The sequence below is a fragment of the Pezoporus wallicus genome, unplaced genomic scaffold (genome assembly GCF_028554395.1).
Source record: "Pezoporus wallicus isolate ANWC-B61680 ecotype Strahan unplaced genomic scaffold, APGP_CSIRO_Pwel_v1 contig_593, whole genome shotgun sequence".
NCBI classification, from domain to species: Eukaryota; Metazoa; Chordata; class Aves; order Psittaciformes; family Psittacidae; genus Pezoporus; species Pezoporus wallicus.
Window position 1 is genome coordinate 8,294,667 of NW_026642342.1, and position 12,772 is coordinate 8,307,438.

A 12,772-nucleotide genomic window follows, 5' to 3' on the forward strand; every position below is an offset into this window, starting at 1 on the left:
AACCTGACAACCAGATTTAGCAAATTCAGTTTTGAATGACAAACCATTAGTATTATGTACGATTGCATCTTGCTAAAATTACACAGGAGATAATTATATAAATTAATTTTAAAAGGGAGTGTCTTAGAATCAATTCTGATCCTTGCACAGATCGGATGTGCTGTTTTATACTTCTTCCCTGGCATAGGATATACACAAGTCTTCCTATTTTTGTATTATTTGTATACAATTTTGTTTCATTAAAAGAAAAAGAATCCACCATTCCTAATAAAATAAAACATTATGCACCGTCCAAAACATTGATTCTACTTCTCCTACCACATTTTGTCACCTGCATAGCCTTGAGTTTTGGCAAATTTCCATTCCTGGAACATGTCTTTAGTTATTGCTTGTCTTCGTTGCTGTTTTGAACAAGGATTCAAAGTAAGGAATTGAAACATTTCGAGTCTGATCCTATCTGACAGAAGCTTACCCTTGGATCTTAAATTTGTCAATCCAATCCTAAGTCTCTTTGCTAGCAGTGGAGATGCTGACAATCACAGAAGTGAAATACGGCTTCTAGAAATGCTTCAGCTTTTGACTACTGTGAACTTCAGTAGTTTTCTCAACTGGGTGCAGAATGCCCGGATTATAACCAGCTTGTCTTTCCGTAACAATTTGAGCAAGTTTGTAATGGCATGAACATACTTCAGAGTCCTCTAACTATAGATACCTACTATGAGACATCACATCTGCCAGCCCCACAAGGTGAAAAATTAGTTGTACTGTACACTCAACTGACTTCTGTGAATTAACTTTGGGAGTCCTGGTGTTGCATGGCTAAAAACAGGAGTGGTGAAATGGGAGGTTAGATTTCTAAGTGCTTCCACGGGAGTGAACTGAAGTTAGTTAAGGGAAAGAAAGGTTGATATAGATTGTATCATTCAACCTAGCTAAAGGATGGCTAAGCGTGTAAACCTTTTTCTAGCAATATATATAGATAAAGTCCAGGAACACTACCACTATATTTTCTATTGGCTTTGTTGTTGTTTTCTCAGTAGTTTATCTGTCTGTCACCAACATGCCAGATGGAGATTTGATGACATAAAAGAAGTTATAGGATGGAGAGATGACAAACCCTGAACATGGTTGTATCCCTGCTGTTAGCAATGCACATAGGTCATAGGCTGGGACTACAACATTACAGAGTGCCCCTTCCTAGTTACATTTGATTTTGCTTGTAATATCAACATCAGTTTATTCCATTAGGACTTCATTTGATGAAAATTTCCCCTGCAGACTGCTTAGCTTAAAGAGGTTTTTTTAAATGACTTTGATACTTGGTACAGATGAAAATGCTGTATCTTGAGAAGCTATTAAATACCTTGTTGGATAAGTTGCCATAATTGACCAAAAATTTTAGGTCAAAAATTTCTTTGGTGTTTTTTGTAAATACAATACAGGGTACAGCTCAAGCTGGATTTGACTCTGTCACCTGACTTAAACAGTTCCTTTCTATTGTTTAATCCTTCTTAAATTGTAAGTACAGTTGTAAAATGACCAGTCATGCTCATAAGCAGAGAATTACTGGATTGACATGGAGCACAGAGTGCATCATTGCTTGTTTAGAGCATTGCAGTCATTTTCTGCAGCACCATATAGAGAACACACTCTGAAGGGAAGTAGAAGAGCAGAACTGATAGTGGTATATGATATATTTCTCCTACAGATGGGAAATCAATAACATATTTTTGATGAAGGTTGGTAGCTGCAATTCATGTTTGTAAATGCAATGTATCAAATCTATGTAGCATTAACAAAAAATCTTTGTGGGCTACTTAAAAAATGTTATTTTATTTCATTCACCTGTAAAATACATTATGTATCTTCAACTGCATGCTAGGGATAGCCAGCATGGGAATGAGAAATATTGCTTAGAGCCAGCATCAAATGTTTTTGCACTTAGACATCACTGGGAAATGCAAAGTTCTCTGATAAAATAGGTTGATGATTCTTTCAGTAAATCATAAAAGTCAGCATCTCTGGCTGGGGGTCAGTCTGACTTGCTGCTAGAAGCTGAAAGTAATACCTGTTGTAATTCTGCGGGACTTTATTGCTGTTACTGCTGCCTAGAGAAAATGCAGATACATAGTCAGTAGATTTGGTTTGGTTTTACTTAATAGTTCATTTAATAAATCTGCCTTGTCTCAATACTGAAAACAGTAACGAGAATACTTGATCATTTCTTCGAGCTCTAATTTTCAGGAAGGTGGTGTTGCTATGCACATATATTTGAATCTTCATAACACAAAGATTAAATCACTAACAGAAGTACGTAAATGGCAAAGTAATAAAGGGAAAATATCTAAATACACAAAAAAAAACCCTGTAAGACTACAGAAATCATATCATGTAACTGAAGAAAATGTGAACATTTTTGGTGTTATTAGGCTTCGAGGACTTCTTCCAGAGGAGCTCCATTCTCTATTATTAAACAGCAAGAATAAAGGGTATATAATCCAAAAGATGTGCAATAATAGTGGTTACAGTTTTTGACAAAAGTTAAATTGAAGCAAGACTCAGTCTTTTCTCTCCATTAAGTTTTCTTGTGCTCCTTCAGTATTTTTAATCATACTATTAACTAATGACATTAATCACTCTTTTCTTTTGAAATTTCATACAGAATTATATGCATTTGACCCAAGAAGTATTTGTATGATTACGTAGTAAGTGAGCAAAACTTTAACTTGCTTATGACAAACTAGATTATATACTACTTAATTGAAAGGAATAAATGAAGTCTTCCATTTATCCTACAAGTAGTACAAGGTAGTAGCCTTCAGTTTTAGAGAAAAACTGCATTTTCATCTAGTTGGTTCTGTGGCCATCAGGAAACTGCAGCTTTCCAATGTCTTCAGAGTTTATCTACTTCTCTTCCTCTTGCTTGTGGAGGAAGATGAAGAATAGGAACTGTGTGCCTGGGATGCTGTGGACACCAAACTCTGGCAAAGATTTTTCAGTTGTCCCAGATAGAGGACAGTAGCTCAGGCTCTGTAATCAAGCAAACCTTAGGTAATCCAGTAATTCTCTGCTTATGGTGGCAAACGAGGTTAACTATAAAAGCCTACTTTTCTAAGAAAAGCTGCTTTACATAGAAAGCATTTCTTTATCTTGATAATATGTGTGTGGTGGGAGAGGAAAACAACAGCAGCTAAAGGTTCATACAGAGCTGCCTTACTGGTCAATTGAGTGCTTGACTCTTAATTATACAACAGCAATATCCTGATCTGATCTTTAAAAATGAATCATTGCTCTTACATACCACAAAAGAGATTGTCTTTAGTAATACAATTATTTTTAAAATATTATTGTTGTTACTGTTATTGTAATGTTCTGACCCAAATATTTGGAAATGTTCTAAGGCAAGTATTTGCTGTTGGTAAAGGGTGGACTATTAGAAGCAGCCAGTGTATAACAGCCACAGTAACTCCAACCCAAACTAATGCTCAATGTGTGTCTCAATAGAGATATTTAGAATGGAAGAGCTTACTTCAATCTGAGTTAAAAGAGAAGTTTCCTTCTTCTGTATTAGTTGTGTCTTTTATCGTCTGAGACATTACAGTTTGACCTAAAGAAAGGAAGATAAAAACACTGATTAATCTTCCTGTCATCAAGTGGTTGTTCCTGCTAACAAAGAAGAGAACATTGTGTTCTCCTGCAATATATTCTCTCCTTTATAACCTTCATAGGAAACCAGCCATATACAAAAATCAGAAACTGTATGATTTACTCATATCCCTTCAGTGTTTATATTTCTCAAAGGGAAGACAGAGGATGGTAACTGAGAATATTGGATGATAGAACACCTTGGTTAACGGTCTGTGGGATTGCAGTCTTTGTGGTTATCACCAAATTGCCAAAAGCAGTATGTAATCTTGACTGGAAAAACAAGTGTGTTGTTTTCTGAGATGAAACAATTTCCAGCACCCTGGAGGCTGAAAAAGTTAACATCTCATTGCAATGATACAAATATTTCTCAATTGCCCCAAGTGTACTAAGCTAGTGAGCATTTATTAAGACTAATAACTTCCTCAACTGACTTAGAACATTAATAGTACTAATAAAGTTGGATCTTACTTTATCACAGTATATTGCCTTTGAACTCATATACAAACCCACTAAATTTAACTATTAAGCTAGTTTAGTGGTTAAACTATTCTGAACTAATACTTAATGGATAAAAATAAGTGCTGTTACTAAACAAAATTGTAAATACAAATGCATCGTTCCCAGTATTCCTCACATCTACAAGTCATCAGTAGAAATAATATTCATTTTCTGATATATTAATTTTTTAGAATCATCAGAATTTCTTTGATAGGTTAACTTGCAAATTAAACAGGTTTCACTTTGACTAGTATTACTTTTTATCTTGTATCTCCAACTGGATGTCTACAGATTCAAATCAGACATAGAAGAGGGCTTAAACTATGATGACCACATTAACTACATACGTTAAATAGCTTTATCCAAATGTTCCTTCCTGCATAAGCATTTTATACATTATAAGAATATGGCTTTTAAAAATGTTACCTACTACTTGGTTTAAATATGTCATTTTACAAGAGCGAACAGAAGAATTTGTGAATGCATTTTCCAAATTGTAGAGATTTTTAGCAAGGACACAAGAGTTTGTTTTTCAGAGACCCCAAATGGTGCAAACAGACTATGTAGGATCAATAACAATGCCTTGCCTATGATTATCTGTGCTGGAACTCTTTTTAGTAATTAATTTTCCATGCCTGTTTAGCCTAAAGCTTCTCAGGGGAGGAGACTGCTAGCTGTACCCATGTAAAGATAGTGGCTATCATGGTTATCATTTAAGAATTAATAGTTTGTGACATGCAGAAATGAAATAAATAGGGCTGCATAATTCTTCAGTGTTGAACTGGGTTTAGTTCCCAGAATGACAAAGGTAGGCTGACTTCTTAGAAACTATACAGGATGGATCCATTAAGTTTTCCTTTATTGATAGATCAGAATTTATTTTCTCTCCACATTTGACCGCTCATACAGGCAGTGGCTGAAGGCTTTTACAGGGTAGACACTAAATCCATATTTAGTCCTCAGCTTCACTTCCAAAAAGCTGTTTTAAAAGCCATGTGGTAATATTGATGTTAAACTGTCCTCATGTTGCTGCTATTCCCTTTCCCTGTTTAAATATTTTACTGAGTATTGCTTCTCTTTATCTTAGGGAGAGGTGGAAGGCAAAGTGTCAGTAAAGACTGTAAGATGCACCCTCATACATTTAAGTAGTTTTCTGAATCAGAATCTACTGAACAACTCAGGACAGCACCAATATTCACAGCAGTGCTGCATCAAACCCTGCAACACTGAACTCTTACTCTGTCAGTCCTGGCTCAAGTAACTCTCCTGCTACTCTTACACAAAGCAGGATGCTGGCAAGTTACCCATTTGCTGATGCTTCCAAACTGTTCTGCTCAATGACAGAAAGCAGATTAAGATATGGGGAAAGAACAGCACAGGGTTCAAAAAGCCTTGCTCATCCATAGCTGCCAGGAGATGGTACTCTTTCAAGTAGAGCAGCTGGGGAATCCTTCTTACAGTGGAAAAACCAAACTGAATCTCAAGTTTTCAGCTCCTTTTGCAGATACAGTGTTAGGCTGCACCGCCTTTCTGCTGCTCTTAACTCTCAGAAGGAAGGGAAGAGTGCAGTTAGTTTTACCATATTTTTCTTGCCTTTAAACAGCTTTATCTCATCCTTCCAGGTTTTTGACAGGCAGTTGGGCAGCAGCTTTCTCTTTAAGCTCATTTCTTTTGTATGTATTCTAAGTGTTACAACACTCTACAATTATTCTTCTTATGAGATAAATGTTAATCATTTATTACATTAGAGAGAAGTTCTGCTTTAAGGAAGGTAATCATAATACCAGAGAACACTGTAGTAACGCTGAACATGTCTATTTTGTTAGACCACTGTGTCTTGGGATGGAGATAAACTTCTTTGTGTACAGAATGGAGAAAAAGAAGGTCGTGGTTGGACCCAGTGGATTGAAGGAGATGAAATGCACCTGGTAAGATCATACAATAGGTTTTAAATGCCACTATTAAAATAGATGTAATGCAGGTTGTGTGCTATGTTATCTTGGCTTACACTGACATAATTGTGTATTGGTTTGGCATTTGACGTGTTTCTTAAGCAACAATTTAATTTGGAGCCATTACGTTTTTATGTCCTGTACAAAGACTGCATGATTTCAAAGCAGTACTCTCTGTTAACTGCCTGTCAAGACAAACCAGTTTGAAATGTTTATTCTGAAGAAGACATTTAACAGCATGTCCTTCATACAGTCTGTGAATTATGCAGTATGGGAGCTGATGAAATTGTGCATCCAACAATAAGCCATAAGGTGAAAATGCACCATTGTTCCTCTACAATAATTACAGGCCAGATCACATTAGTGCCTAGAGAACTAAAACAGCAATTAAGTTTTTGAAATGTCATCTTCTTTTAGATCATAATTTCTATGTCTCTAAGTTAATAGGACCTGAAAGAAGATTCCTATTCTTTTCTCGCATAGCTGTTTATAGCTCATCATTGTGGGTAAAAGGCAGTCTTCCTGCTGACATAATAAAATGCAACTTTTATTTCTGTCCACTGTTCAGTATTATCAGCATTCAGCAGTCTAAATTGATGTTCTGTAAATGTTCAAATTGGCAACAGAGTTATGAAATCTTTGCAAAGTACCCCAGACCTGTTACTACTAAATACAATTTTTAGGTAGTACTGGAAATCCCAGAAACCAGCTTGGGAAAGGAATGTATATGACAGATCTTGCCATCTAAACTACATACTTTATATAATGCAGGTAGGGAGGGGTAAGTGGTGTAGGGACCACATTGCAGCTGAGGTCATGGGCTCACGGAAAGTAGGGGGAGTCTCCTTATGAAAAGGAGACTCCAGAATTACCTGTGTACACGTATTCCCTCTGTCTCTACACAAACACAATACGGTATTGCCATACTGCCTCCCAATACAGTTGGTGCCATGACACCATGGTGCCTTTCAGATTCTCTGCTGGCAAACAGCTTGCCGTTAGCCATACAGTATCCAGCCTAGTAGTTTAACTTAGACCTTGCTGCAATCATACACATGTGCACTCATCTGCACATATATGAAGCAACAGCACGAGTTGCTATTGGATTTATCTGTATTGGCATCCTGGTTTGTCACTTGCCAGCTCCATGGTCATTATCACTACCCATTTCCTGTCCCCAAGACCTTTTTATTTAGCTCTGATGGCTGCTATCCTTACACTGATGCTCTAGTCATGCAACCTAGCCATAGACCTGAAGGCCAGACTGCTTTTTATACCTGACACTGTATAGAGTTTGGTTGTAGAAGTCATAAAATCAGATTCAGTTGCTCAAACGTGTGTCTAGTGCCACTTCAGGGTAACATGACTGCTCTGAGGCTGCTTTTTCAGAAGGCTGTGAAAAATTCTGTATTATACCTACCAGCTCATGCAGGCATCCATGCACTCTTTGGCACTCGTATAGTTTATCACAATCTGTCTCTCGTGTATACAAGTCAGTGCAAAATTACTTCATGCAAAGGAAGTAACCAAGTATTTTAGAGACCAGTCCCCAGTATTTCAGTCTGATCACTTTTTACATTTCATGAACTTCAAAAGATGTCTTTTTTATTTCTCTGGATCCTTACTAATGTAACTTTCTCCATTAAACATAGAGTACAAGAGTCCCATTTACTATCTGGGTTTTGAGCAGCTAAGATTACTAGGTCCTGTACTCCTGAGAGCCCTTTGATACAATGGGTAGTTACCTCTAAAAAATTGATACTTTGATAGCTTTATGATCCTATTGAACTTTACACAATGAGCCAAGTGTTAATTCAATTCTTTCCACAGTTCTGTAGCAAGTAGTACCACATTCTTAGTAGTTTATTGCTTCCTATTTTCTCCATTTCATCTATGATCTGTACTTTGTAGTTCTTTTTCCTCCTTAGAGTCTATTTTATGTGAATGACTTATTTGACTATTCTCCACTTCCTTTTGATTTTTATTGCCCTTTTCTATTGTACTGGTTGCTTCTGCTTTGTAGGTTTTTGTCACTGTCAGCAGATCTCTTCACCCTTATTGCACACTCCTTCTTTCAGGTTACCCATATACAGGTCCTGACTAAAATCACTGTACCAGTCTTGGTTTCGTCAATTCATCATGAAACACCTTCTCTTACTAGGAACTAGTAACATATGCCAATAAGGTTATTGCCTTAGTGTCAGGTTTTTTTTCCATATGTCATTTTATCAAAGTTCCCATAAGAAAATGTGCATAAATTCCCAGGATCACTTTCTGCAAGCTCAGGAGCGAGGAAAGTTCCTGCACCTAAGTCAAGGCAATCCCAAGCACAACTACAGGCTGGGCAGAGAGTGGATGGAGAGCAGCCCTGAGGAGGAGGACTTGGGAGTGCTCATGATGAGAAGCTCCCCATAACCTGGCAGTGTGTGCTCAGAGCCCAGGAACCACCCCTGTGCTGGGCTGCATCCCCAGAGAGTGAGCAGCAGGTCAAGGGAGGAGATTCTCCCCCTCTGCTGCACTCTGGGGAGACCCCCCTGCAGTCCTGATCCAGCTCTGTGGTGACAGCACAAGAGGGACATGGAGCTGCTGGAGCTTGCCCAGAGGAGGCCATGGAGATGCTGCGAGGGCTGGAGCAGCTCTGCTCTGGAGCCAGGCTGAGAGAGCTGGGCTGGTTTAGCCTGGAGAAGAGAATGATGATCTTTAAAGCCCCTTCCACCCCAAACCATTCTATGATTTTGTGAATATATAATGCTTGTGCCCTAACTTGTATTTTTTAATTATTTTCTCTTCCTAGGAAATAAGAGTGTGTGGAGTCAAGTGTAAGCAGGTCTTTAAGAAGGTGCAGTGAGCCTACTGCTGATACAGGAGTGAAGAACAGTAGAATTTACGCTTACCACCAAATCTCCAAATGCTAGTAATGAACATCATCCCTGACAAGAGCAAATACAGAAATGAAGATCACATTTGGACTGTATAGTTAGAATATTTTTTATTAAATCATTTAAAAGGAATAAATAACTGCAATTTTTAGAAATGTCCATTAAAGATACTAAACACCATAAATGTGTGCATATGGTAATTCCTGAGTACACCAAAATAGGACTGTTTGGTAAAAAATAAGATAGTGGAATTTAAGAACTTTTAAGTTAATTTTTTACTTAGAATAGAAAACACCCTTAGCCTTAGCAAGGGGCTTCCGGGTAATCTTGTTTTCAGGTGTTGAATTGTAGTTGTAGTGAAGCTGTAGTATGTGGCGTACACTTAAATCCTGATTTCACTGAAGAGAGTGAGAATTTTACCATCATCTCCAATGGAACAGTGCTTCACTGAAAGTATATGAAACTATATGGTAAAGCAATGGATCAGTAGTCTGGGAGGACAGTGCTTAGAGAAGCATAACCAAGGGGCAGTTCTATTCTAAACACTTCAGCCAATATCTGCCCAGTCATTTCTTTTTGTCTTATTCTGGAGAAACTAAAAGTGAGGTCACTGCTATAGGCTGTATATAGTTGTACACATAGCACACAGAAGATACGACTAGCATTGCTTTGTATTGTATCATTTGCAGAATGTTTTACAGCACATCATATTCCTCATGTTCTCATGCAGACTGAGTGTATAACAAAGCATTGGCCTGGCAGTTTCCAACTCTGATTTAATTGGTAGCTATAGTAATAGTAATTTGCAAACTGAAACATTGTATTTTCAGTCTGTCAATATACCTGATCTACAATTAGCACTATCAAACTGTTCTATGATTCTGTGAATCTGTGATTCTGTGATTCTATGAATATGTGTTATTATGAAGGCTGTTGAGAAAAGCTGTCAGCATGCTCTAATATGAAGAAATGAAGATTCAGAAACAGTCACTGTAAACTGTAAAGTTAGTACAGCAGGGATGATAAACTTTCTGAACTCTGGTATTTTAACTGTACAGCATATATTGTGAGTGTAACACCAGATGTGCTCTAATGAAAATCTAATTCAAATTTGTAAAGTTTTAGTTTTTACTGTGCATAAGAAAATACCAGAAAATATTATCAGTGAAGACATAAGCATCCATGTATGATAAAGAGGGGAAAAATGCTCCCTCTCCATGTAAATTCTTGCATTGCTATTGCAACAGCTGTGGGTCATACAGCTTACAATTACACACATATGCAGTGCAGTTGTTTATTTAAGTTCCCTTGTAGTTTTCTTCTTGGCAATACATGAAACTCCTGCCTAAGGAAGACTCTGGGAATTATACTTGAGCCTAGTCAACCAGATAAATGCAGAAGCTGTTTTTTTTCTCATGGAAGAGTGTGTTAGCTATCTAGCTATGTTTCCACATGGGTATCCCTCTTGACTGATAAGCAAACTTGCAGTTAATGGTGATAAAGCTTTCTTGTGCTTGGAGTGGGACAGGTCAAAACTTGTTGCAGTTAAATAGTTGTGGGTGAGGGAAAAGGATAAGAAACGTGTATCTGGGCCCAAATTACTGTTCTGCTTAAGTGAAATTGCAAATAGCTGTCTATTTAAAGTTCTGTTTATCACCTTGCACAAAGTTGGGGATATCGCAGCTGCCCAATTTCAGTGCATCAGTCATTTGCTTTTCTTGAATGATTATTGTATACAGAAACTTAATCAAGTTTCTGAATGACAGATTTCATAACCATGCACAGCCTTCACACTCCTTTCTACATTTCTGCCCAAAGTAAAGCAAGAGAACAATGGAAAAGAAAGAACGAACTCCAACTTCTCATTTATAATCGATCCTATTTTTTTTTAGACCACCTCTATTTTCCTTCTGATGTGAAAACTGAAACTACACAATAACAAGGTGGTTCACACCATTATCCACAATTAATCTTTACATAATTCTTTTTCATGTTCAGCACTGACAGACCTTTTTTGCAATGTAGTTTTCCTTCAATAGAGCTTGGCAGTTCATAACCTTTAATTCACCAGATGTCCTCTAATTTTTGCCTGCAGCTCCCTCCAGTCTTGTGTAACATTCACAAACTCTTGTTGCAGAAGGTTGTAAGTGGATCCATTAACATCTAGTTAAGTAAATCCAATTGTTAAAAGCTATTATTATTGCAATCAAACAGACAGCTTTTCCCCTTTGGGTCATCTGGGACAAGGGCAAATTTAGCACCGTACTAATATCTAATGACTTAGCAAGCAGAAGCAGTGTAGCCTCCTGGTTATTGAGGAAAGGCAGACTCAGAAAGTACTTCCATCGTTCACATTGTAAAATATAGAAACTTCAGGAATATGTAAAACTGAATATATTCTCCTCAAATCATCTCAATTCCTTGTCATTATAATTGTAACTTCTTATCTCTGCAACAACCATTTCTCTTGGAAAAGGAAATTATGTTCATTCATTGTTTCCATGATGGAGCTCTCCAAATAATGTGCATAAAATTAGCCATGCTGTTTCCATAAACCCTTAATAACTTCTTATCATAAGATGTAATTTAAAATTTCCTCCATAAAATAGCTGCTTGTTGAATGAATAACATTCGACAGTTACTTGAGAAACATCATCTTCCCTGACTACTTTCAAAGCCACTTAGTAGCCAAGACCTTCCCAGTGAATTCATATCCAGATTTGCTTACTATTTGGGAATAAAACTGCATATTCATTTTATTGATCTTCCAAAGGCTTTCAGCTATGCTTTGCCAATACCAACCCAGTGTTTCTGATCAGCTGCTTTACTTCCAGATAGGGAAGACCATCTCTATTTCATAGCCTTCACCAGATTTTTCTTTCATGAAACTCTTCAGTCCCTTTTGAGATCAATATAAAACTCTTAACAAACACAACAGCCTCTGTCAGTTATTGAAAAAAACACCTCTTTTTGTTTGCTTGAATCTTCTTCCTGCTATGATGTTGTTATTCCTCCTAATTCTTGTACTGCAAGAGATACCGAACAGCCATTCCCTATTTTGTCCATGCCACTCAGATTTTCTTTACCCCTAACATCTCAGTAAGAGAAGTGTGCTGACTGAGTCAGTCACTAGGCTGATTTAGAATTAGAGAAGGTGAGCAATGGACTGCTGTGAGTCTTGTTGCAGGTGTTTGAATGTTAAATTTTAGTGAGCTCACCCCATATGTTATGGTTCTAAGCCCTAACATTATAGTGGTGACTTCATCATATGATAAGTACCTCCTTTTTGCAGTAAGTGCATTGAAAAAAAGTGTATGAAGTTAACTGTTTTCATTCCTAGAGGCTTTTTGTTTTAAACACCAGAAGATCACGGTGTTCCCATTTCAGTTCACACCACTGAAATACTCCATGGAAACACTTGGGCTAAGGGCAACTCTTAGAATCTAATCCATGGAAACCAGAAGTGAAATAAGAGTTAGGGTGGCAGTCTACATTTATGCAAGTCTAACTATGAAAGATGAGAAAGAATTGCTTAGTATCATCTATGTAACAGTTTTATGGTAAAATAAGCATGAGCAGGCTGAATGGAAAATACCTTGTAACAAGAAGGTGCATTAGATTCTAAACAGTCTCTTATGGGACCAAGCAGTAGAAAGTAATACTCTAACGGCATGGCATGAATTATGTGCTCCACTTTTATCAATGTCTATCATTCAGTTGACTTTTCTATATTAAAGTGGAGAACAAAAAGCAAGAATTCTCTAGCACAACGTTAATAAAACGTCCTAGTAGTGT

At 37.2% G+C, this 12,772-nt stretch overlaps 1 protein-coding gene across 2 annotated transcripts in view; it reads left to right on the plus strand.

The window, feature by feature from the left end:
• Positions 1 to 5,176: 5,176 nt before the first annotated feature.
• RBP2 (retinol binding protein 2) overlaps positions 5,177 to 12,772 on the plus strand; it is a 29,040-nt gene continuing 21,444 nt past the window's right edge. For both annotated transcript variants that reach the window (XM_057429044.1, XM_057429043.1), the window contains exon 1: positions 5,177 to 6,074. Coding sequence is in view for 1 of the 2 variants with exons in the window: in XM_057429043.1 (XP_057285026.1) it covers positions 5,872 to 6,074 (203 nt within the window). In the remaining variant the exon portion in view is untranslated. The remainder of the gene's footprint in view (positions 6,075 to 12,772) is intronic.